The sequence below is a fragment of the Curcuma longa genome, chromosome 11 (assembly GCF_044706935.1).
Source record: "Curcuma longa cultivar G26 ecotype Majalengka, Jawa Barat chromosome 11, ITB_CL_G26_1.1, whole genome shotgun sequence".
Lineage (NCBI taxonomy): Eukaryota > Viridiplantae > Streptophyta > Magnoliopsida > Zingiberales > Zingiberaceae > Curcuma > Curcuma longa.
In genome coordinates this window covers 22,223,534-22,248,802 of record NC_133871.1, presented here as the reverse complement: position 1 = coordinate 22,248,802, position 25,269 = coordinate 22,223,534, and the positions used below count along the sequence as shown (strand labels likewise).

General features: G+C 36.9%; 3 protein-coding genes across 6 annotated transcripts; all 3 read right to left on the bottom strand.

Moving 5' to 3' along the window:
- Positions 1-26: 26 nt before the first annotated feature.
- On the bottom strand, positions 27-13,527 carry LOC141838637 (putative serine/threonine-protein kinase SIS8). Of its 4 annotated transcripts, none has more exons than XM_074726168.1 (17): positions 13,287-13,527; positions 11,961-12,354; positions 11,624-11,827; positions 11,072-11,263; positions 10,680-10,939; positions 9,863-9,979; positions 9,669-9,761; positions 8,023-8,118; positions 6,561-6,647; positions 4,803-4,923; positions 3,628-3,877; positions 1,535-1,658; positions 1,433-1,452; positions 1,140-1,296; positions 570-858; positions 415-487; positions 27-335 (listed from the first exon to the last, which is right to left on the bottom strand). In XM_074726168.1, the coding sequence occupies exons 2-17, from the start codon at positions 12,189-12,191 to the stop codon at positions 253-255; spliced, it is 2,397 nt and encodes a 798-aa protein (XP_074582269.1). In that variant the 5' UTR covers positions 12,192-12,354; positions 13,287-13,527; the 3' UTR covers positions 27-252. The 4 variants fall into 4 exon arrangements, with proteins under 4 accessions (XP_074582269.1, XP_074582271.1, XP_074582272.1 ...); XM_074726170.1 differs by having other exon boundaries at positions 9,669-9,749; XM_074726171.1 differs by having other exon boundaries at positions 9,669-9,719.
- A 1,705-nt stretch (positions 13,528-15,232) lies between these two features.
- On the bottom strand, positions 15,233-17,386 carry LOC141841302 (uncharacterized). Its single transcript, XM_074729448.1, has 7 exons — positions 16,981-17,386; positions 16,605-16,890; positions 16,396-16,470; positions 16,243-16,308; positions 15,959-16,024; positions 15,613-15,684; positions 15,233-15,536 (listed from the first exon to the last, which is right to left on the bottom strand). The coding sequence occupies exons 1-7, from the start codon at positions 17,280-17,282 to the stop codon at positions 15,375-15,377; spliced, it is 1,029 nt and encodes a 342-aa protein (XP_074585549.1). The 5' UTR covers positions 17,283-17,386; the 3' UTR covers positions 15,233-15,374.
- A 5,093-nt stretch (positions 17,387-22,479) lies between these two features.
- On the bottom strand, positions 22,480-23,856 carry LOC141841935 (E3 ubiquitin-protein ligase ATL42-like). Its single transcript, XM_074730139.1, has one exon. It carries the CDS (start codon positions 23,844-23,846, stop codon positions 22,599-22,601), a length of 1,248 nt encoding a protein of 415 aa, XP_074586240.1. The 5' UTR covers positions 23,847-23,856; the 3' UTR covers positions 22,480-22,598.
- Between the last annotated feature and the right edge of the window lie 1,413 nt (positions 23,857-25,269).

Sequence of the window (25,269 nt, the reverse complement as noted above, 5' to 3'; positions counted from 1 at the left end):
TACTATCTGCCATCTAAATCAGCATCTGATTGTATAAAAAGGACGAATTTTTTTAATATATTCCTATATCTGATGATCATACAAAATTTTGCAAGATTGTTCAGCAATCTCTACTACTAGAATGAACACTCAAGTGTCAATTGCATGAGATGGAATATGTATGAAAAATTTTACTCACAGAACATTTACAACTTAAAGATGTGAAAGTTATGGTTCTACACTCGCTGTACATTCAAATTCTAGAAATAATCATCAAGATAGAGTATACTCGCAGTCAAGCAGGCGGGTTAGGATTTCCTGACAACTCGGTCGCTCATCCGGTCCTGCCCAACAATCTGCAAGAGAAATATATTAAGAAAGCAGTTAAGGTATATCTGGAAACACAAAGCTAAGCTAAAACCAACTTGTGACTACCTGCAATTAGCTTGCCAAGAGGACCTTCAGGAATCTCCAGTCTCGTACCTTCATTTGCAACTGCATAGATCACCTAAAAGAAGATCAAAGAGAGGATTGTTTTCAGGTGTTCTTTTAGACAAGGACACTGCAGGCGACGAGCGAACTGTGCTTACTTGAACTGGTGGGGTGCCTTCCCATGGTCTATTTAGGGTGCACAGTTCCCACATTATAACGCCAAGACTAAAGATGTCGCATTTTTCTGTGAATGGCTCGTTGCGAATGAGCTCAGGAGCCATCCATTCAGGAGTCCCTGCAGATGAATTGTCTCTCAAGGGGCCATCTGTCATGACTCGTGAAAGACCAAAATCACAAATCTTAACTGCCCAGTGTTTATCCACAAGGCAATTTGCACTTTTCAGATCACGATGGACTATTTTCATACGATGTATGCACATCAGCCCCCTGATACCAGCAGAGAGAAGCAGATCATGTTATTGTGCATGAACCCAAGTCAACATAATTTCATAAAAGTCATATTCTACGAATACATTTCAACAATCATCTAACAACATCTGCTGCAAGGTAATAAGCATAGTAATAGCAGATGGTTCTTTATTCTCGAACCATATTATGTTATTCTGGGTCAAGATTAACTATGCAAACTGATACTATTTACTTTTAGTTCATAAATTGGAAGCAATTATTATTCTGGTCTCAGTTGAATATGACTCCTCAGTGCATACCTGCAGATGTCACGTAGCATTTTCAATCTCTTACGCCAGCTCAGCTTCTTTTTCTGGCCGCTCATATGTATAAGGTAATACAAAGATCCCATCTCCATATATTCAGTTACCATTGACAGGTGAGGAGGCTTCATGCACGCTCCAAGAAATAAAATAACTGCAAAGTTTTAGATCTAAAATTCAAACGGGGGAAAAAATTACACAGGATTTCCTATTTCAATTGACATATAAGAGAATTTTAAAAAGTTAAAAGGCAAGCTTATAACAAATATTCAAATTGGTGAGTATCGTACCATTTGGATGTCTAAGGCGGCTGAAGAAAAAAAGGAATATATGGTCAGGACAAAAGAATATGTAGAAAGGAACACAAATTTCTCATATGTAACAACATATACCTTAGAATGTATATTTCATTGCAAAAATCCTCCATGTTCTCAGTTGTCAGATCTTGCTCCAGAAAGACTTTAATTGCAACATCAGTACCATTCCATATCCCGCGAAAAACTTCTCCAAAGAATCCTACAGATTATTAAATCACAAACCTCGTAAGTGTCTTGTTTGTGTAATGTAGGGATGTTTAGCAATGTTGCTATCTTCATAGAAAAAAAAATGAAATAAAATAATCAAACTCCATCAGTTTTCCTTACAATGCAACAGCAATCCAAAAGCATATGAGTTGGATTATTTAATCCAGAAAATTCTTTTTTTTCTTGGGTTGGCCAAGGAGGGCTTGAACTTTTCCTACTCATGCTAAATTTAATTAAATACACAATTCAAATATACACATATAATGTATCAGTAATTCAAACATAATTTCAAAATTACTCAACATAATAAGAAAAATTCAACCAGAACTAATTCAATAGTTGGACACTATTTACAGAGAATTCTTAGATGGTTGGGTTATATAATCTTCATCAAGCCATGTTTCATTACAATGACTACTATTTTCTTTGGTCTCCCTCTACATCTTACACATTTCACTTCAATAAATTCGACTCTTTTAACTATAAAATCTATTGGTTATTTTTGAACATGTTTATAGCATCTCAACCTATGTTCTATCAAATTAACTATTGAAACTATATCTAATTGCTTCAAATATATTTTATTTTACACTTTCTAGTATCTTATATATTCATCTAGTATTTTTCATCTTTGCTATATCAAATTTTTGTAATTTCCTAACAATTCAATGCTACAATCCCTAAAGTACTATTGGTTGTACCATACTCTTATAAGATTTTCCTTCTAGAATGAGGACATGATGATCATAAAAGACTATTGAAGCTCCTCTCCATTTTGGCCACCATACTTTATTCTAATAATTTTATTTCCCATAAGTGCCTTTTCTGGTTGAGTAATATATCAAAGATACCTAAAGCTCTTACAGATATCATGTGCATCTATCTTAACTATTCCATCAATTTTTACTAGTGAGTAAACCTACATTTCATATATATAGTGTATGCTCTACTTATCTTACTTGGGTGGGGAGGTCCCTTGATACTTCAAGCATGTACAGGAGTAAGACTTATTTAACCATGTAGGACCAGAGAGAGAAGGGGTTACTCTTATCAATTCCTCTTGCCCCTTTAGTCCCAACAACGTCACAAGAGGTGGACTGGCTCTGAGACCATATAAATGCCTAAGAGAGTCCATTGCAATCCAAAATGCCAAGTGGTGGTGTCTTGATATTTAGCATACCCAAGAGGATCTGTCTTAACCAAGTTGAATAAGGAAGAAGCTTACTCTATTTCTCTCTCACACCTAAAGATGTCAATGCATGATAAGGGGCAAACTTAGGAACAAGTGCAAATGGCAATGTCAATCTCCAATGACAAGCAAAAAGACTAGTTTGGTTAATCGACTAAATTTTGAGATTTCAACTCCAGTGGGCCAAGCTAACTTTGACGAACTGAAATGGAAAGCTACAATAACTCTATCCAATTTTGCTGCCTCCTCTTCTTCCACTCTCCTTTTCCTTGATGCTCACCTATTAGAAGTTCATGACTTTGGAAGGTGTGAGCCATATCAAGTCCATGTGAGCCCTCTAAATGTGCTTATTCTGGAGAGACTCAAAGTTATCTTGATTCCCTATTCGACAATAAGAGAGAACATAGAAGAATAGGTGTATTCTTCACCCCATCACCAAGAGACGAACATGGATGATGAAATCAAATAAAGAGAACAATTTCAGATCTCATAATAAGCTTATATCAAACCGTGCAGACCCAAGTTGCCCATAAGTAAACAAGGAATGCATCTGATCCCTTGGTAATACAAATGGGGGAGAAAATAATGCACCTGAGTACCCCTCCACCCAGGCTATAGTATATAAGAGATTTCCCCTTATTCATGTGTATTTACTAGGTCAGCAATAATTCTTACAGCAAATTTTCCTTCCAGAACAATAGCACACTCAGAGGGTAAGATACAAACTAGTAGCAGTGCTGCACAAGATTAAATTTAGGAATTAAAAACTTGCCTATTCCAACGCGTGTGCCAACAGTTAGCTCTGAGAAATCAATGTTCCATTCCTCGAAAGGAATTAAAGGCTTAGTGAGGAATGGAGAAGAATGCAAAACACTGTTCCAGGTTGATAACATTGCTTCTGTTCTTGGAGAATCCCTGTTTCTCTCAGGACTCTTGCCACTATATTCATGAGGTGAAGAAGGCAGTGATACAGCCTTCTGACTGGAACCTGTTTGCTTGGAATGCTTGAAAGATATTTCATCCTGGCCAACAAACAAAATAGTGATTCAAGGACTGAAGTTCAGGAATCTGCTTAGAATTACAAAAGCACTTCGTTTGAGTCTTCCGGAAATTCTAGGAATTTGGTAACATGTAATCATCTTAATAGAAAGAATGTCAATTTCTGCTGTGGATAAAGAGCAATCAGGGGAAATAAGGAAAAGAATCAATAACCATTTAAAAAATAAGAACATTCATCACTTAAGCACATTAAAGACAGGAAACATAAGTAGAGCCAATTATATCATAAAAAGAAATAGAGACCATGATTGAAAAATTCCATCTAGCTATGATGTGAAACTTCGGTAAAAATACAATTTGGAAATCAAAACCAAATAATATCTAAATCTACTGTTTCATGAACTTAAAGGAAAATTTTCAGAGATATATCATCAAGGGTACTGAAATTGAAGCATCATGAGAACATGCAAGGCATCTTGTTCAGCCATCTTGGAAGCAAGACAGAAGCTGATGTGCCATTTACTCAGAAATATAAATAAATATTAAAAATTGAAATGAAGTCAGAGATCCTTCTTAGGTATCAGGATCATGATAATCATAAAATACATTACAAGACATAACTGAATTGTGACAAAACGACCATTGCCTTTGTAAATGGCCAACTTGGAAGCAAGACAGAAGCTCAGATGTCATTTACTCAGAAATATAAATAAATATTAAAAGTTGAAATGGAGGAAGTCAGAGATCCTTCTTAGGTATCAGGCCAATGATAATCATAAAACACATTACAAGACATATAACCAAATCGTGACAAACAGTCATTGACTATGCAATTTGCATACAAAGATGTATATCCATAACATGTTAAATTATGATGTCTGAATGAATGCGCTCTTACAGAAACATGAATGAGACAAGTTCACCAATATGTGGTGCCACAGAACATACCTTATTTAGTGGATTATTCAACTGATTTTGGTCATTTGTGGAAAATGAGCAAGAACCATCATCTCCAAGGTCCTTCAAGAGACGATTTTGCTTCAAAGTTTCATTCATCGCTCGAACAGCCCTGGAAAGAAACAAAGAAAATCAAGCCACCGCACAAAAGAAACATAACAAGCTTACAAGCAAAAGAAAAGGAAAATTGGAGGCATATCACGATTTTTCACCCAAAAAAATTACTATAATGAACCACCTTAGCTTTAAGAACTACATTACCATATTCACAACAATTAACGTACGACAAAAACAACTTAGGAAGAAAACAGGATCAGTTACATGGATCATATCTCATCCTCAAACCCTACAGAATGCCAATAGAGATGATCTAGTCTCATAATTGATTCACTTAAGATCCATGCTCATCAGATTTTGGATACTATTATAAGCTGATTTTCAGGGTCTGATGAAACCCTTAACCTTTTTCATGGAATAAGATTGACAGCTACAGTATCACAATGAACCATATATATATATGGGGCAGTGTTACGCTGCATGGCGGGTGGGCGTGCCTGCCATGCATGCGTGAGGGGGAGGGCCCCACCTGGGCACTTGACGTGTGGACTGCTCCCCCTCAGGAGCGCACGGCAGGCGCGCACAGCTGTCGTGCAGCGTAACAGCAGTGTACACACACACACACACACTGAGATGTTTCTGTTATATAGGCATTATTTAGAGACATTCTCTTCTTTTAATCTTTTGAAGAAATTGCTGTTTGTGGCCAAAACTAATGATCCTTCTCAGTGGTCTCATCACATTAGCAATCATGACATGAAGAGAACTTGTTTGAATGAGGGTAATAACCAAATTCAAGACATTGCCAAAAATGTGGATTCATGATTCTGTACAGTCTTCATTAGAAGAGTAGGAACAATGGTTTCCATGGATTATCTCCATTAACTGGTGTAAAGCCTCTTCACTCTCTTGATTTTTAAGGATTGACTCACACAATATTCATTGTCTGCAAGAGAGAAATCTATTGTTGCTTAAATTGATAAGATGAATAGACAATAATAAATGTTACATGAATATGCTATGCTGCCAAAAACAAATAGAAAGATAGCAAAAGGTTTAAACATCAACAAAGCTTCCATTAGCTGCTGACTGTTATACTATTTTTGGAAGGTTTGCAAAGAACAGTACTCTGAGATATGTATGTTGCTGGCTCCACTTTATTCAAATACTATATGGAACAACAGATTTACCTAGTAAATTCTGAATCTTGTGAATGATAATAAGCATCTTATTCCAATCCTTAATGTAAAAGGATAGTTATAAATAGGAATTACAATAGGTGACCTGAGTTTTGATAGTGCAGACCAAACAAATGCACAGGTAGCAAAGGGCATCTTTGTGCTATTTTCAATTCTTCAAACCTTTTTGTATTGATTCCTGTGTTACATGAACTATAAAGAAAAAAGAAGAAAAAAAAAGACAGTTGTGAAAGTAATGGCCACTGAAATGAATTTTGTAGTTTTTGGTTATAACTTTGTAGTTTAAAACTGCACATATTTTGGCCTAGATTGCCTTCTAGAATAATTACGAAAATGAATGTTAGCTTAAGGATATATTTCAGAGTAGGCTTGCAATAGAAAAAGGAATTTCTAAAGGCTGAAAAGGCACAGGGAGAATCTTATAAAAAGTCAAGATTATGAAGCTTTGAAGGAAGTATGTACAATAATCAAATATATTAGAACAAAGATCAACCTTACGATATCATCACCAATTTCTGGAGTGATGCTAATGCTTCTTCTTCGTATCCTGCGAGGATTAAATGTTGATGCACCATCTGATCTGCAAACCATGAAGCACTTAATTCCCTCTACTTGCATACTTTTTTATTTAAGTTAAAATCTTGAGTACGACTAAAACCAAAATGAAAATCTTGAAACATGCAAAAGAAAAATACACATTAACAATAAAAAGAACCCATTGGGCCAATCCCTAGACCTTCAGAATGCAGTGATATCAAACATAAAACTTAATGTGACAGAAAAGCAAGGGCTTCTATGTTGAGATCCTGGCAAACATCAGTTATTGCAAAGAAAATACTCATGATCAACTTAGGCTAATTTCAGTTCCATACAATGTTTACCACGAGTTGCAATTTTACACTTCTAATTTCAATTACACCATGTATTTTTGTGAACTATCTCATTTTTCTAAGAAATGGATAACTGAAATGTAATTCAACTTAAGATGGCATGTGTGGAATTAAGATTACTTATCAGAATCTATGGAGTAAAACTAAGGTTCAAGATCTCATTTCATGCTAGAGTATCAGAAAGTGAGACTGTGCTAGTTGTACCAATACATGGTGCCGAAGAAGAATTGCTAAGGAGAGAAAAGCACAGACATAGTAGAAGCAAGCAAAGGAAGAGGGGGGCATTGCCACATCTAGAAGAGGAAGAAGCCGCTACTATCTCCATCCCCATTGCTTCTATTGCATTCCACTGTTACATTGCATTTTATTGTGGAAGCAGAATGGTAAATTTTAGATGTATCTGTCAGCACAACACGAGAATTTAATTGTTGTGAAAAACTAAGGTATTTGAAACTTCAAAACCAAACTAAGACTTGGATCAAATTCCTGTGTCAAACAGAAACTAATCCTGTTGTTCCAGGTATTTCACTTAATCAGATTCAGTCTACCTAGCCCCATGAGAGGTGCATGTGTTAAGAATATAAAAGGTACAAATTGGACCATTTTGTTATATTAAAAATGATAAAAATAAATAAATAACATAGACAATATTTGTGATCTATCAAAGGACAGTAAGCATGTTCGAGGATAATTTGAATGATTATGTAGGTGATTATTTATGTCTAAGAATGGTTCCTCCATAAAATAAATTTGAATCTGTGGGGTTTGAGGTTTTGGTTAGGGGTGGAGCATATTCACATTTAGTGGAGTCAAAATTGGACTCTAGTTAGAGTTAAGTTGTCAAGCTAGATCCAAACCAAATTAATTTTGGGATAAATTATGTATTCGATGAACTTACCGATCATAACCAATATTAGTTCTGGTTAACTTAAGACCTCTAAGTACAAAAATGTCTATAAACTTGGATTTTATACTATTTACATTGATGTGAGCATCAAAAGAGATTAAATATTAGAGAACAGTGTAGTAGTTGGTGCAAAGTTCTAAACTGAAGAGGAAACCAACCTTGATGCATCTGCATTATCTGTGCATTCTCTAAATGTTTGCCTATCACCACTAAGCATGGACCACCCCCGTGCTCTGGATAGGGGATGCTCTGGACTGCAAACAATCAGGCAATATCATCATCATTACGCCATTTGTCATAACAATTTGGAGTCAGCTATAAGCTCTACGTAAGGCTATGTCATAATAAACATGATCTGGACCAAGCCATACAATGATCCTATCTGCGCCAATTTATTAATTAAGACACCTATGATAGTCTGAATTATCTGTGCATTCTCTAAATGCTTGCCTATCACCACTAAGCATGGACCATCCCCATGCTCTGGATAGGGGATGCTCTGGACTGCAAACAAGCAAACAATATAATTATCATTATGCTGTTTGTCGCAACAATTTGGAGTCAGCTACAAGGTCTATGTTAGGCTTTGTTACAAGATGTGGACCAAGCCATACAATGATACTACACCTAGGCTAGTCCAATTTAAGAGATGGATCAACTGTTTGTACACGCTTCAGCCTTCATCAAACAGTGATTGCACTGACAAAAAATGAAGGTTATGGTGAAGAAGGGTTCAAAATCCAATCGCAATGTATAAAACTTAACATAGACTAACATCAGTAGAAATATTCAAAATGCTTCTCTTGAATCTTAATACAATGAAAATCATTACAGTCATGATGAGATGTTTTAGAACTGATATGATAGTGGATGGAGCTGAGATGGGTTCAAACCCATTCTCAATGTATAAAACTTAACATTACACTAACATCAGTAGAAATAGAAATATTGAAAATGCTTCTGTTGAATCTTAATACAATGAAAATCACTAGTCACAGATGAGATGTTTTAGAACAGATGTGGTAGCGGATGGAACTGAGATGGACTCATATTCATTACCATGCAGATACATGAATGAAAATTTACAATCCACGAGGAATTGCAAAGCACTGAGATACATACTAGCCAAAAGGGATCAGACGACAACATCTGCATTGCAGTGAGTAGGGCAAGGATGCATGAGAGGCCTAACCATGTGATGCACCAACAGAACAAGACATGCAGTGATGACTGCTGGAGAATCATAAATGAAGAATGGTTTATGGAAGTTCGACCTCGTTAGAGATAGTTATAATTATTAGAAGTATAATTATATATGAATAGGTTTAATGCCACCTTAGATATTTAATTATAGGTTGCTGCTGACTTCTATACATATGATGTAGTAGTTCTCCTTGATAATAGTTTATCCTCTCCACCAAGACCCATCATAGGAGTTGTTTGGTTTTTCTCTGTGCTAATCTTGATAAAACTATTCTTGCTGTGCATTCCAACGGACCAGAGATGAGAAATAGTTACACCTTGTAAAAGCTTCTGAAAATGTTATATTTCAACCAAACAAATCTTATTAAGACTTTGACCCTATTGTCTAATTAGTATAAAGAAAGGACATAGTACACCAATCCCCACCTATCTTCTACTGAAGGATTAATATAGTAATTACGTACATATCTTAAACCTTGCATCCAGAGATGAACTTTCCAAGATGAAATTCTTACTACTGAACTCCAAAAGAACACCATCATTATAAACAATTTCAAAAAAGGAATAAAGTTAGAAACTATTGCAAGCTCATAGACAAAACCTTGAACTAGCTGTATGCTGCTGTTCTGCAACAGTTTTTCTTTGGTTACATCTGGCAAGAGCATTTGCAATATCGGGTTCACTATGAGACACACTGATCAAACAGTCAAGGACACATACATGAAGTTTCCAAATTTTAGTTTGCACATAGATTAAGTTTAAAGAACCTTAAAATACTCAGCTTTGACCACTTACCTCAGCCTTCCCTTAGTAAAAGTTGTTGATCTCAATACAATGTTACGCAGTGATCGACCTGAAGATGAACCATCAACCCTCTGATAGAGAGAGTGATTGTTGTCATCTTGTTCAGAACTGTTAGAAAAGAAAAGAGCATTAGATGCATTGAACAATGCATCTAAAACATGGAAAGCAATGGGTGAAATGAGGGAGTCACAGGAATAACAATTAAAAATAGATTGTTGAATTCATTACTTTCCTGAATACAACATCATAGATTGAAAATATATCGGTGAAAATATTTGCACCAATGCTCCTGATAATCCAACATACCTTATTGCTACCAATGATACAGGGGAATAAGAATGGTACATCTATGACATCACTCCAGACAACACAGGATCTAAACCAATGCACCGCACCACTATGCTTGAGGCAATGAGATAAAATGTAGTCTACTGAAAACCACGTATACCAAATTATATCTCAGGAAAAAAATGGGACATTCTTCTCATAAGTAAAATTTTTTACTAGTTGATTTGGATGAAACTAATTGAGGTTATTCCCTTCCACTTGAAAAGTGGTGACAAATAAGAGGATCATTGTATAGATGAACCATGGCAACAATTAATTGGGCATGGCACTAAAATGCTATCATGTATGATAGCGAAGAGAGAGCATTCCATTTTTAGCAAGACATTCAAATAGTAGCAAGCAATACAAATTAATCAAATATTTATTACATGTTTTGATGGTTCTTAGAAACACATACTCAAAGACATGAAACTTCTTTACTGACTAGGTATAAATTAACTAGTTGGTCCAAGAAGCATACCCATCAGCTTCCCCTTTGTCAGGAAGACCACAGAGTGGGCTATTTGGCTCAAGAGGAGAATCGCAGGAATCATTCTCAGCAGAATCACTCTCCCCTGCTGCAGAAATATGGGATATAAAAATAGCCTTGGTTGAAAATGGGATTAATTGCCCAGGAAAACGCATAAGATCAACAAGCAGTTCCACAGAGTTCAGCACCACCACCACAGACATATGCTTGTAAGAATCTGCACATTCAATACCACCGTCACTAGGTAGGCCCTGCAAAAATAAGGAGTCAGAATCAAAACTTGAATCTCAAAGATCCAAGAGAAGTTATACACTTATACAGAATAGAAAAATCAATGTAAAGTATCATACTGCTTATAAGTAATGTGAAGGATTGCCCCTTACCACTACAAGTTTACTCTCAAGACCAACAGAATCTGCAAGAACCTTAAATAAAATTGCTCTTGGTCGGCATGATCCATTCCTAATCTGGCCCAAAAGTTGAATGCTTTTATTTTCTGTCCAATGAGACGTATCTTCTACTGCAGTTTTTGCAGGACTTATCTCTGAATTTGGACGCTTGTTAAAATCAAAGACCTAACAAGCAATAAGTATTAGGTACATACAAGATCAAGAGTAGTAATCTGGAATCTGGATATTGATGACAAAATACTAGTAAACATCTGCATGCAATCACCCAGCAGTGGATTCTCAATCAAACATCATGATAGCATCTGCAGCCATTATATAGTTGGGGCAAAAAAATCTCATTAACAAGGTTGTAGCACTGACATTCATGAGGAATAATAGGAGTGATTACTAGTTTAATTATGTAATATAGTGCCTGCAATTGGTTTCTATATGTAGGGGTAATTGCAACAGATACATGTTTATCCAACATATGAGTACAGACAATTGTTTCAACATATGGAAAAGAAGGGAGATTTGCTAGCTCACCAAACAAGCAATCTTCTTAATTAATAAAGCAGGATTATTGTGCAGTCCTTTCACCATGGCAGCACTCAACTGCTTCAAAATAGAGAGTTTTTTATCCTTTTCTGCATCTACAAGAATGATATCTGCCTTAAACCCCTCCATACCAAGAGAATGAAGGTCATCTGGAGAAGGTATAGTTGAGAACAGCTCCTTAATTTTTCTATCCTGCATAAATTTAATCAACAAAAGGAAAATTACTATTTTACAAGGAATAACATGAAATACTAACAAATAGTAATTGCTAGTAGCTCCAAATCCAAAGAACAGAAATTTCTACATGAACAGCATTAGCGCTTACTGGGATGACAGAATAAAAGCCGTTGGGTATTGATGCAGAAAATGTTCCAGTAGACCACAATATCTGTGATGCAGTTTGAGATAAGACTTCTGCTTTTCTAATGCTACATGTAGTCTCCTCTCGTGAATCCAGAGATACAGACTGCAAGTTGTCTATAAAATCTGAGGGCCACCAAGTAGTACTAGTGTTCCCTTGTTCAGATCTTGCTGAATCACCAGACATCTCATCCATTCTGGCAAGATGAAAATTCCAATAGCATTTTGTCCCAGGTCTCACCCCATAGAAGCCGTGCAATACCTACCAAGAGTATTTAAGACCACTCCAAATAGTTCTGAACATTCTTTATTCTATCTGAACTCCAGCCATTTTGTCATCTTTGCTAATACTAGTCAAGCTGAGTAAAGGCAATTAAAAAGAAAATGTTAGATCAGACTTCTAGCAAGTGCAATTTAAATTGGCAACTTACAAACCACAATCACAAGTCTCATGTCGAAGAGAAGTATGTAATACAACAGCTGCATGTGATTCATGGATTTTTGTGTTGATTTTATTTTATCTATTGTACCCATATCAGGGAATTCGGTGAAAAAACAGGATTGGATGACTCTTCCATATTTTAGAAAATTCAGATGTAGGTTTATTGTAACATTTAGAGCGTCTGTGTTTTAAAGTTTGGCTTTTGCTAAATGTCCATTTGAGATTTACTACTAGTTACGTTTTCTTTATCCTCATGATATGTTTCTCAGTATTTTCATTCTAAATTCTTACAATTTATCCTCAGATTAGTCTTTGAGTTATATCTACATTGTTTATTCACCCTTCTATATACAATTCTATCAACTGAAAGCAAAGAAAAAAAACCATGAAATCAGTTAATGGAATAGCTACCGATGCAATTTTCACCATACATTCTGTCTATGTTTATTCATTTACTTTTGATACGTGACAAAAAGAAAGGAGGAGTGATCCACTTGCCCCATACCATGATCTGCAGAAAATATTTTCTTCCCTTGGTGGTATACTAATAATCAAAATAAGATAGTCATCACAAGCCTGGAATTTTTGCAAACGGAAAAATCTCACAAGATTCAAACAAATTTCATGTGCTTGAAATAACCTACAAGGAGATGTGCATTGCGGCACCCACACGCGAATTAGCAAGCAACCGAGACCATGTGAAACAATGAAATTCAAGTACACTAAAATGTATATTAAAAAATGCTTAAATAAGGTGTACACTTTTGATCTGGCCTTCCGGGTAAAAATTTTTTGATCCGGATCGGCCGATCGAGCGTCTTGATGGGAAGTAGCGGATCCAGGATTTACCGGGAAATATGGGACCGAACGAGGGTATTCCAGAGACTCAGATCCGACGTATTCAGCTGGAGCTCACTAGAATTGGGTAAAAACCGGACCTTCCCTTCCGGGGCCGGCGGATCTAGGAAGAGACGGATCGGCAGCGGGCCTTTCTTCTGCTGCGGAAGCGCTCGGTAAACAAGGAGGAGGGCGGTCGACGACGAGACTTCGAGAGTGGGCAGAGCTCGGCAGTGGCGCCGCGGCGAGCGGAGGCGAGGGCGAACGAGCTGAGGAGCCAAATAGTTCTATAGGTATCTTAATAGGGAAAATAGTAGCCCCCTTGTAATTTGTTGTTTTTGCCGTAACACCCTCTTTATTTAAAATGTCCAAATGAGGAACCTTTCCAAAAATGAAAAACGTCCGTGTCCTTATCGGAAATGGAATATATCTCTTCGCCACGACTGTAACGGCTCCGTCAGGTGCTAATTTTAATATTATAAACTAGTAAAAATTTACAACCATGATATATATATATTCACTTATAGTAATATTGAAATTAATTTATAAATAATATATAGTTTATACATAACAAATAACTGTAATAACTGTAGGGATTTTGTATTTTATTATATATATATATAGCATGGGTATTGTTTCGATGATTCTAAAATTCTGAGGGGCAATTTGAAAAATAATGTATCGTGGGTGGGACATGTCCTCTTTTGCAAAACGATCCTAATATTTATAAATATTTTCAATTTTCCCCCTAAATTAACCACGCGGAGTTAGAGCATCAATCTCGGCTCCGCTAACGTGGCGTGTCGCTTGCGCTGGTCGGTCACGTGGCGGTCAAAAGCTTTGGATGGACGGCCCTGATGTCGTACGCCGTGATACGGCGGGCTCGAAAAGGACGGATTGATACGCGAACAGGAAAATCGACGGTCTGGATTCGACAGACCGTGAAAAGCGAGGAACCCGAAAAGGACGGATGCGATGCGGTGGTAGGAGCGGGTGGATGAGAGTCACGTGCTGATTCCCTTCCGAACTGGGCTCTCCCTTCAGGCGCCAGCAATGCCTTCGCTGGCTCCGCGTGCAGCCACAGGATTCCACCGACGGCGCTCGAGATCTTACCCACTTTTCCACCTGCACCACCAGCGCCGCCTGAATTCAATGGGACCCGCGCCCGATTTTCTTTTCCCCAATTCCGACGAGGGTAGGTGTGAAGGTGTGGCGTTCAAAGCGTCGACGTGGAAGAGCATCGATGCTTCGGTCGTGACGTCCTCGTGGTTCTCGCCGAGATCGTTTCTTTAGCGTTGACGAAATTTATTATGCTCTGCGGCCACTGTTTACTCGTAGAAAGCAGAGAAGGCGATAAATGATTACATGTTTTCATTTAATTATGTGCTATTTTATATTGATTAATATGATAGAGAAAAAAAATTGATGCTTCTCCTAATAATGAATTGAGTAGGTTTGCGCTGGTGTGCCAGATAAGTATCGAGGGTGATCGTCGATAGAGTGCGACGACGAAGAGACGACAAGAGTGCAACTCCAAGGACAGAGAAAGAAGCTTAATTACTTTCCCTCTGATTTGGCTTCTTCTTCTTTGACAAGCTCACTTTCCTCTTCCGCGCAGCGACGTGTGCGCCGCCGCCGCCGGCGAGAAGGCGAGGAGGAGTTTCATGAGCTGCGCTGCGCTCATGCACCATTCTGTCACCGTGTCGAGGACAAAGACGAAGAAACTGGATCACCAGACGAACTTGCATCAGATTCTTCTTCAGTTCACTCGACACCCGTCCATCTTCCAAACAGATTAGAAGGTAAGACGAGGATTAATGTGTGTCGAAGAGAAGAATTTAATTAGCTGCTAGACAGAAAAGAGAAGAAGAGATCTTATCGATGGCAAGCATTCGTGCCACTGAAAATATAATTCAGGGAAATATATAGATAACATAATCAACTAACTACCAACAAAGTAAGTAATTCATCCATGCATGTACATAATAAACATTAATATGTCACATATATATAAACGTAAATATATTCAATTAACATCACGAACCTAATTAACTGATTAGTTACAATGATATTAATACTGCTACTAACTGATCTAATTAATTAATAAGTTAATTTCTCATCATCATCTCCCATGTCTAAGTTATAATTAGGAGCCCAGAAACAGGCTGCGCTGTCTTTCTCTACTTGCAACGTGAAGGAAGCCGGCGCCAGGCACAGCCCTCGGCTCCTCAAGTCCGTGCCGCCTTCATGATCACCATCATCCTACAAACAGGACATACATGTCAAATGCATGCCCTTTCTTCGTTTAAATAGCAAGATAGGGAAACATTGAACTCACCACTTGGTGGTATGATCCATGGCTGCTGGTGGAGTCCCTTGATGCCTTCCCGAGGTACGGGGAGCTCAGAGCCTGCATGAAGTAAAGTTCGATCTAGTCTCTGAAACACACGCTATGTGTATATATATATGTGACAGCAGAATGAGACAGGAGCTTGGCACGACTATAAGAACTACACAAAAGATGTGAAGTTCTGCACAAAAGATGCTCGCGTGCTGCCTTACTTGTCCTCTCACCTCATCGAGACCCAAGCAATATTCTCAAGTCTTATCTGGTAGCTCATGTGATCATGTTGTAGCAATTTCTTTAAGGGAGAGAGAGAGAGAAAGAGCGTGTGAGGGTGGACCTGAATTTGACCGTGGAGGAATCTGATGTAGCCGATGGCTTCCAGCAGTACAGACGCAGTGTCAGTCTGCAAGAAAAATAGACTCGTGTGTCAGTAATGAGCATGCATTGCCATGGTAGATAGATATTGGAAAAGTTTCCTTGTGTTTTATCAGTCTATTATAACTTTGAGGCAAGAGCAATGAAGCAGGTAGACAAACTCAAAGAACCCTAAGGCTGAAGATCTGGATTCATGTAATCCTGCAGTATTATTAACTAATGAATTTAATTACTACTTAGTAATACCTTCCCAAATGGAGAAACTAGCTGATGTAGAGCTGCAATCCTATCTCCCAACTTCTCCTTTCTAACCTGTAAACAAAAAAGAAGAGACATATAAAATTAATTATTCGATTCACTCGTGTAGTACAAGGACAATTTCTCACGCGAGAAAGGAACCTTGAGAGGTGACACTACTGAGGAGGCTTGAACCCTAGCCTTCTTGAAAGTTGGACCACTACTGTTGCCATTCCACTTAGCATTGAAATTATAAAGAAAGCAAATTAATAAGCCAACAAAAAAACTTAATTAAAGTGCAACTGTATAAGCACATTTATATAAATTAATCAGCCCTAAAAATCAAGGAATATATGTTTAATAATTCTTACCTGATCAGGTGATAAGTGATGATGATCTGCTTGGTGATTTTGCTTTCTCTGTGCTGCTTTGCTACTATTTGAGAAGTCCAAGATATGGTTGTTGCTGAAGCTTGTAGTGACACAAGACCTGGGAGATCTACTTGTTCCCTGTTCATCTTCTTGGTGATGCTCTTCAAAATTGCCACAGTGGCTAATATCTTCCTTGAGTACATGATCAACCAGACTTTGAACATCAGTGGATGATTCAAACATTGGAGCATATGCGCACTCTCCCTCTTCCTCCACCAAGTTTCCCCTGTCACATATATTTATATATATATCAATCACAAGTCTAATTATGTGCATGTGTTAAAGGGAATAAAGAGATGAAGGGTGTTGAAATTACAGCAAGAGTTGGCTCCATGACTCAGGTAGCTCTTGTGATCTGTGATCATGGCAAGGGATCTTGGGACTAAGTGCCTTCAAGAACGTAGGGAATTCCTTGGAGGAAGAGTACAGGGAAGAAGTGGAGGACAATAGATTGGGCATCTCCTGAGGTGGCATCATCATCAGCTCATTCATGCTCCAGAAACTAGGGTTTGGTGATCTCCCTATCATCATTTGCTGCACCAAGGAACTCTCATGATGCTGCTGCTGCTGCTGCTGCTGTCGTCGTCGTCGATGATGATGAACTCCTCCTCTATTCATACCTGTGGAAGACTCTCCTCACAGTTCAATTCTTAACTTCTAGGTCAACCCCTTGAATACTACTACTCCTCCTGTACATGGTTTACATAGTATAGACCATAGAGGGAACCTTTTCTTTTTGTTCACCTTCCCTTCCACCCCAATATCTTTTGATTAAATAATTATACATATTTTTCTTCTAACTTTCCATCTTTCCCTTTCTTTTTCCCTTGCTTTTGCTTTATCACAAAGTTGGCAAACAAAAGGGGGTGGCAGCAATTCATGAATAGTGAGAGAATGTTTTAGCAAAGATTACCTTAGGGTTAGACTTACCCTAATAGATGTAGATATAGACTTGATTAGCAAATTTTAATTCCTTCACTTGTCTGTATCCAATAAAATATAGATACACTTGAAGACTGTTAGGGTGGAAATTAATCTGTTAGGTGAGAGATTTAATTTGGACCACCCATATAATAAGTCCATATCACTTTAGACTACTTGATTGTTATATATCAATTTGTTTTTGTTGGTATAGAAAACAGTTAGTTTCTTGTGATCAGTTATTTATATATAGTTTATTGATGCTGGTCTTTGAGAATGTTTGTGTGTGGTAATTAGATTTCTTAATGTACAAGTAAAGCCTGAGAGATACTTTAAAAATTTTCCATCTTTCTGACCTGGAGACTTCCTTATCCATATGAATTCATATTTTACTTTGTCTATCAACATTTTAATGGCATTTTACAGACCAACTACTTACCATGTAATAGAGTGACTCACTCATATAATTACTTTGTATCTATAACAACTAGCTAGCTAATTTCCATGGATTCAACTAGTCAACTAGCTAGCTGATTATATTACTTTTAAAGCTTGTAGGTGAAGAGACTATCAAGCATCTCTCTCTCTTTTGAATGTGACTGATGTGAGATGGAGGAAAGTTTGATCGAGTCTCTCTGGAATGGATTCAACCTATCCCACTGTACATTCTTTGGCACTAATCATCCACTGGTTGACTCTCCACTTTGTGACAGGAATTCACTTCATTGATTTCTTGGGAAGAGAGAAGAAGAGATGTGTACGGTCTTTTATCCTTTTATTTCACTTGAAAAGTATTTTTATAATCCTAGATAATCTAATTATTCAAACATGGAAAGGTTCTGAAAAAATAGTTTAAATCCCTATTTAAATCACAAACTGTAAAAAAGTATAGATTAAAAAAATTTATATCTACAGTGGTTCTTATCACAACCCTTCTTCCAGGTAGAAATATTTACTAATTCTCAAAAAAATATATTGATCTTGCAGAAACAATTAAAAGGTTTCAACTGATAGAGATAGAGATTTTTAATCTGCTCTACTTGTTAATAATATATTATGTATTTTATTTTTAATAGTTTAATATTTAATTTATTAATTTGAACGTGTATATTTATTGTTCCATCTTCTAGGTTGATTCATATTTTAATTATATTTTATTATTATAATATATTTTATTTTTTAGTTATTCTTTATTGATATATATTTTAATGTGTTCACATTTTTTTTAAAATTAGATTTAAAATATTTGAATTAATTGTTTATAAAAAATAATAATTTATGTATTTTAATATATTTATACTATTTTAAAAGGCATAATCACTTTTAAATATTTGTGTAACTCTCACAAGAAAATAAAGAGAGAAAGGATTAATTCAAAATTTAATAGCGATATTATTTAAGAGGTTCATTTTTTTTTAATTCGCCTCCCGACTATAAAATAATGTGAGTGGAAAGCGAAATAAAAGGAATTGATTTGCTTGCACCTTATCCTTGCCCTTGTACTTTTGATAATCTAGATATCTAACTATTTGATTAATTTTGGAGATCTATCAAACTTTATAAAAAAAAATTTATCACAATTTAATATCATAAAATTTTTAAACTTCTCAAATATAATATATTCTAAATGAGATTTAAACTCTTGTTGTATGATCATCATATAGTTATTTAATCTAGTGCTAGACAATTTAGATCTAAAAGATTTGGTATCAATAGGCATTGTCATGTTCCTCACGGAATTGTCATGTCAATCCAAATTGTTTTGATATTGACTATATAATTAACTTTCCCCCCTCTATTAAAGTTGATTCAAGACTACTTAGATTAACAAAGCCTTATGCATGCAAAGTTACAGAAAACTTTATTGTTGATGAGCCAAAAGCTCATGATCGAGCCAAAAAAAGAAAAAAGAAAAAAGAAAAAAAGAGATCGAACGCAATTAATCACCAAAATAAAATAAAGGTAAAGGGGAAGAGCAAAAAAAAAATTTAATTGGCTCCACCAGGAGCACGCTGGCCCCTCTAATTAGCTCAAGGGTGACCACCCTCAGCATGTTCTTTCTTACACTCTTTTTCTGAGGGGTTTATAGAACAGCTTTCTAGCTAGCTAGTGATTCAACCATTAATTAAGATCAATAAGTAGAAACAATTTTTTTTATTGTCTATCAAATCCGATCATTTGCCAATAAAAAATCCACATATATTTTCTTTCTGAATAAACTAAATTTCAATCCATTACCATGATCCGATGTGTCGATATGAAAGCACGATGAACCTTTGCAGAGAATCTGAGCTCTGTAGATTTCTTTTGTCAAGCAGAGTGCAGACTAACGTGCGTGCACATGCTGGCAATACGTTTGGTTTAAGCAATGCTCAATCGAACATTCTATAAATTTTGTACCAACTTTCACTGATCCAAGGAATATAAAATGATGAATACGACTAATAGTTGCTTGTTGCTTGAGTTTAGTGATAATGTGATTGGATCCAGAGGGCATCCAACTAAAAGTTTGGAAGGAATTTAACTTATCATCTTCACTAAAACAAAACAATAAACAAACAAACAAACAAAAAACATGGAAATCTTGTTACTGAGTTACTTGCATTTGCTTATGGTCAATTACTCCTATCCATGAACCTTGTCTCTATTTTACCCAAGAAATATAGAATACATTATGAAGAAACTTTTACACTAATTGCTCACATGATATTATTCTTTTACTAGTTGTTTGATCAACCATTTTATCGATTGGATGTAAAAAAATAATCTCTACTTTCATGGAGACCTGACTAAATAAGTATCCAAGTTACTTTGAGTTTTACTTTTATATGATTTTAAGCAAGCACTCCAAGTATGGTTTGAAAAATACGCTTATCTTTTTCACCATGGTAAAATAACTCGCTAGTACGCATTTTGTTATATGTCATGGTTATTATAGTTGTGACTTAGAACAAGTTCAAGCTACTGAGAATTATCTGCAAGTCTCCTTCAATTTGAAGATCTTTGTCGAGTTCATTGTCCTTTGAGTGTAGAAATCACATACAATTTAATTGAATTTCTTCTCTCTCAAACTAAGCATGCTTCTTATACGCTACTATCTCGAGCACAAAATTGCAGATATACCTATGGAACTCATTCTTAAGGTCTAGGTTAAATATCGCATTGTCATCGGGCAAAGAGAGCCAAGGGCCACATGGAATATAACTTTTAGGCACTAGCTCAATAACCATTGCCACCTTGATCTTCCTAGTCTTGTCTATCCCAGGGCAACTGACCCATACACAACCTAACAGAAACCGACTCCACCTCATCGCAATTCCTAAGACCCAAATTGATTCAATTGCTATTCACCTTGGATGAGCCGTACACACCTCGGCCGACCTCAACCCCACTGTGACTGCAATTCCATTGTGCAGAATTTTAAATGATATTCAAACTTAGTTGAGCTCATTTTGATTTGGTCTTCTCTAGCTAACCTCCCTCCCTAATCAGTTACGATAATCCAAATGGAGAGAATTAGGTCAACCGAAGACCACGAGATCCACAAGACACATCCACTAACTTTATACTAATTAAACACTATCACGTTCATTTGGCTAAATAGTTGCCAGTATCCTCTTTGTTTTTTGTTAATTGCCAGGCTGCAATCAGTATATAACAAGTTTGAGCCAGTCATGTGCAGATATATATAAAAGAAATGTGCATTATTGTTAATTTCTGATTCATTGCCTTGATGAATGAGATATAATTTATTCCGATGTTTCAGTTTAAAAATTTATACAGACTGTAGCTGTTCCTTGCACTACAATCTCTGATGGCATACCTTTGTGCTATGGAATTCCAGGTAAATTAAGGTTTGACCAATGTGAAGAATGAGTAATTAAACTTTGCACCTTGAGACAAATTCAACAAATCCTTGTGCTATGACTAAATATTTTTTTGTTCTCTAAAATTAATAAATACCTTTGGATGTTCACAGCATTTCAATTTGTTGAAGCTATGAAGAAATTTTACTACTTCAATGAAAAAGATGAAAAAAACTGCAATAGTGTTCTTTCTTTCAGATGGACACAGATCTATCTATAAACAAGATATTGGTTGTCGACTGCAATATAACTTATCAATTCAGATTCAGACGATAACACATATCTGTAGAACAAAACTCTTTGAAAGTTTGCCCATCATAAAAAAAGTAAATTTGATCAAAATCCAAAATAAAGGGGTAGGTTAGCTAGATTAAGACCAATTGTAATGCACTCGGCTAACTATCAAGACAAGTCATAAGTGCTTTGATACTCTGTCTCATGTTGAACTATCCCTTTCTTAGTTGTCCCCTTTACCTCTGTTTTTTTCTTGGTTTTTAGGAATTTTTCCTATTGGATTGAATATGATTGGTGCTACCCCAGTCCCAAGTCTTCATCATGCCAAGAAATTCACAAAAGAGTTAAGAGATGACATGGATGTCTATTTTACAGGTATTAATAGCAGAAAGAAACAGATATTCAATAAGAGAGACAGAATACGAACATGTAGATAGACATTGAAGAACGAACAATAAATATTCATTTGGAAAGAAAAACATCCAGTTGGTTGAGCTTGCTACAATTAGATTTCTGATCCCAAAGTTCGAAAACTGTTCACAATCACTGCCCCATGCTAATAAAAATCAACAATGCACCAATACTTGAGCATTTTCGAAGCAGAATTTTTTCCCCCTCTGAATTTAATCTATTTCTTCTTATATTTCATCCTATCAAGTAAACTCAGAAATATCGCTCACATATACCAACAATTCTATCAAACAATCAAGCACTTTCTGAGAAGATAGAAACAAAAAACTCATCTTTTCCTATTCGAAATCAATGATCTAGTTTGAATTTCAAGCATACAGAAATCAGACAAATTCTTTGTATAACTATATACATCAAACTTAATCATCATAAAAGAACAAAGAAATTCAAGCAAAAAGTTTGTTATTAAGGTTATGCACATACCGGGCCAAACTATTTTCAATCAGGCACTTGTTGACTCCTCTATGCTACTCTGTGATCTCCTTTCTCTCCCTGCAAACCACTTCACCGTCCTCCTTGCAATAGGCAGCCAAATCCTCCTTAATTTCTCATCTTTGTCCCCTGCCCATGTGCTGCTACAGGCTGTATCTCTGCCCATCTCAAATCTTGACAGATTAGTGATTTCTGACATCGATCTGGCCCTGGAGGAGATCGAAGCTCTTGAGTTCACATCAGCAACAGATTCGGCAAGAACCACTGATTTGCTCCCTTTGATTTGCCTGACTTTGAGTTCTAGCAGTCTCTTCTTCTCCATCTCCCTCTTAATCGTCAATTTCTTCTCATCAGTTGCGGAAATTTTGTCTCCTCCATTGTTATCTCGATGAATTTCAGTTCCATCCGGCTCCGAGTTGAAATCTTCCTCGCTAAATCTTTTGCTCGAAGCAATGCTGAGCATATCTGCGCTCAAAGAAAGCAAATCCGACGAGTTGACGTCACTCCACCGGCGTTTGAACATGACATCGGAGACTATAATTCTGTGCTTGTATTTAGGAAGGGATTGAGCTGCGTTATCCCCTTCTTCTTCTGACCTAATTCCTTCCTTCTCCATGCCTTTCTTGCCCGCCCTCCGGAAACTGCTCCCGATGCTGAATCTTGAGGAGCCAAAGGGCTGCCTTTCTACGAAGAGCTCAAGTTCGGTAGCCTCGGTGACGTCGTCGAGACGGTCGGAGGCGAACAAGAAGCGGCAACTGGCGGAGAGCCCCCTGAAGAGGGCGGCGTCCTCGGCGCAGACACCAGCGCGGCAGAGGGGGCAAGTGAAGTGCGCCTCGATCCATCGGTCGACACAGGCGATGTGAAAGGCGTGCTTGCACTTGGGGAGAAGGCGGAGGACATCGGCGTCGTCAAACCTGGAGAGGCAGACGGCGCACTCGAGGCCGGCGCGGGCGCCGCGGAGCGAGTCGAATCGAAAGAAAGGGAGGGAATCAACGGCAACCTTTTCGATGCCGGAGGGCTGGAGTAGCGGCAGAATCGATCGGTCGTCGGCGGCGAGGGAGGGTTCGAGAGTGAGAAGCCCGCGGTGGCAAAACTTAGCGCAGAAAAGCATGAGGAATATGAGAGCGAACATGGTGGCGAAGATGCCGAACACCACCGTGAAGCCCGGCCGGAAGGAGACGTTGGCCTCCTGCGACGGCGAGTCGGCGGCGACGACGGCGGAGGCAGAAACGACGAAGAGGAGGAAGACGATTAACATCAGATTTAACGGCAGATTAAGACGCTGCATCCTGTCGACCTCATTTTGTATTGATTTGGTGGGAATTATATCCAGCCTGTGCCGGTTTAATCTCGAACCCGGTTCACTAGACCGAAACGGAGTGGATTATTCCGGTTCAATCAGTGGAATTGATTGTCAAACTATCGACGCTTTTGTTTCAACTAGTTTGAAAATGATTTGGCTGCTTCTGTTGAATTGATCGATCGATTTTATTAAATAAATATGTCTATTTTGGAATATCTTTTGATAAAAAAATTAAAAAACCCCCTTTTATTAATTTTAAAAACTAAATTTGTCTTCCAATTTTCGCCCATGTGGAAGAAGAAATAAATTAATATTTAATTCCTATAACTAATGTAATTGGCAAGCATTAAATAGTATAGGAAATTAATAATTATTATCCCCAAATTATTTAAGACTATTTCCAATTTTAACTTAAAGGCTATTAAAAAGACATTCATTATTTAGCATAACAGTAGAAAATATGAAAAAGAAATACAATAAATGGTATTTCTTAATAGTGTGAATACTATAATAGCAAACCAATTATTTTTTTTTTCTATTTTTAATAGTATATATATATTTACAATGGAAATATAATTAATATAAACATTAAAAAAAATAAAACTGTTGGTGATAATTAGAATTTAATGTACAGATATTTTCCATGTCAAACGGTGTATAATTATGATGGTACAGGTAGAAAATATAATATTAATTTATATAATCTAGTTTTCATAACCTTAAACTTCTACATCAATCCATACCATAATTTAATTATATTATAAGATTTTTTTTAAAAGGCCAAGATATATACTTCTTTAGTGACTCAAAAGTAGGGATGACAATGAGTTCGAGGATTGACGGGGAAGTCTTCTCCATCACCGTCCCCGAAACTCAAACTCATATACCATCCCCGTCCCCATCCACGTCGGGTATCATAATTTAAATATCATCCCCGTCCCCGTCGGGTTTCGGGTATCCAGCGGGTTTCGAAGATCCCGACAGATTTCGGATGTGGTTTTCCCCGCGAGTATTTCCATGGGTATCCCCATACCCATACCCATCCCCATCCCCGTCATAACATATTTAAAAAGTATTTTTTAAAATTTATTACTTTTTATTAATTAAAAAAAGAAAATATTATTTGTTTTAGAAATAATGAAACTATAGTATTCAAACAAGTAATTATCAATATGACTTATTTTTTCATTTGATATAAGGATATAATCAAATTAATGAATCTCAATTAATGAAATTATCAAAGTCGGGTTCGGGGATGAGGGAGAGAAGAGAGAGCAGTGAGAATTTTTGTCTTTTGAATATCATCCCCGGCCCATCCCCGCTTTGGAGAGATTCGGGAATTCCCCATTCCCATCCCCGCTTTCTCGGTATTCGAGGA

Bases quoted from the DNA above. Each gene is read 5' to 3' on its own strand.
- LOC141838637 (XM_074726168.1), bottom strand. From the start codon at position 12,191: ATGGATGAGATGTCTGGTGATTCAGCAAGATCTGAACAAGGGAACACT. The intron at 10,940-11,071 runs GTAAGGGGCAAT...TTATTTTTGCAG, and splicing joins TTGAGAGTAAACTTGTAGTG to GGCCTACCTAGTGACGGTGG. The intron at 9,762-9,862 runs GTAAGTGGTCAA...CTGTTTGATCAG, and splicing joins TTTACTAAGGGAAGGCTGAG to TGTGTCTCATAGTGAACCCG.
- LOC141841302 (XM_074729448.1), bottom strand. From the start codon at position 17,282: ATGAATAGAGGAGGAGTTCATCATCATCGACGACGACGACAGCAGCAG. The intron at 16,471-16,604 runs GTAAGAATTATT...TTCAATGCTAAG, and splicing joins ATCACTTATCACCTGATCAG to TGGAATGGCAACAGTAGTGG. The intron at 16,309-16,395 runs GTTCCTTTCTCG...TTTTGTTTACAG, and splicing joins CAGTAGTGTCACCTCTCAAG to GTTAGAAAGGAGAAGTTGGG.
- LOC141841935 (XM_074730139.1), bottom strand. From the start codon at position 23,846: ATGTTAATCGTCTTCCTCCTCTTCGTCGTTTCTGCCTCCGCCGTCGTC.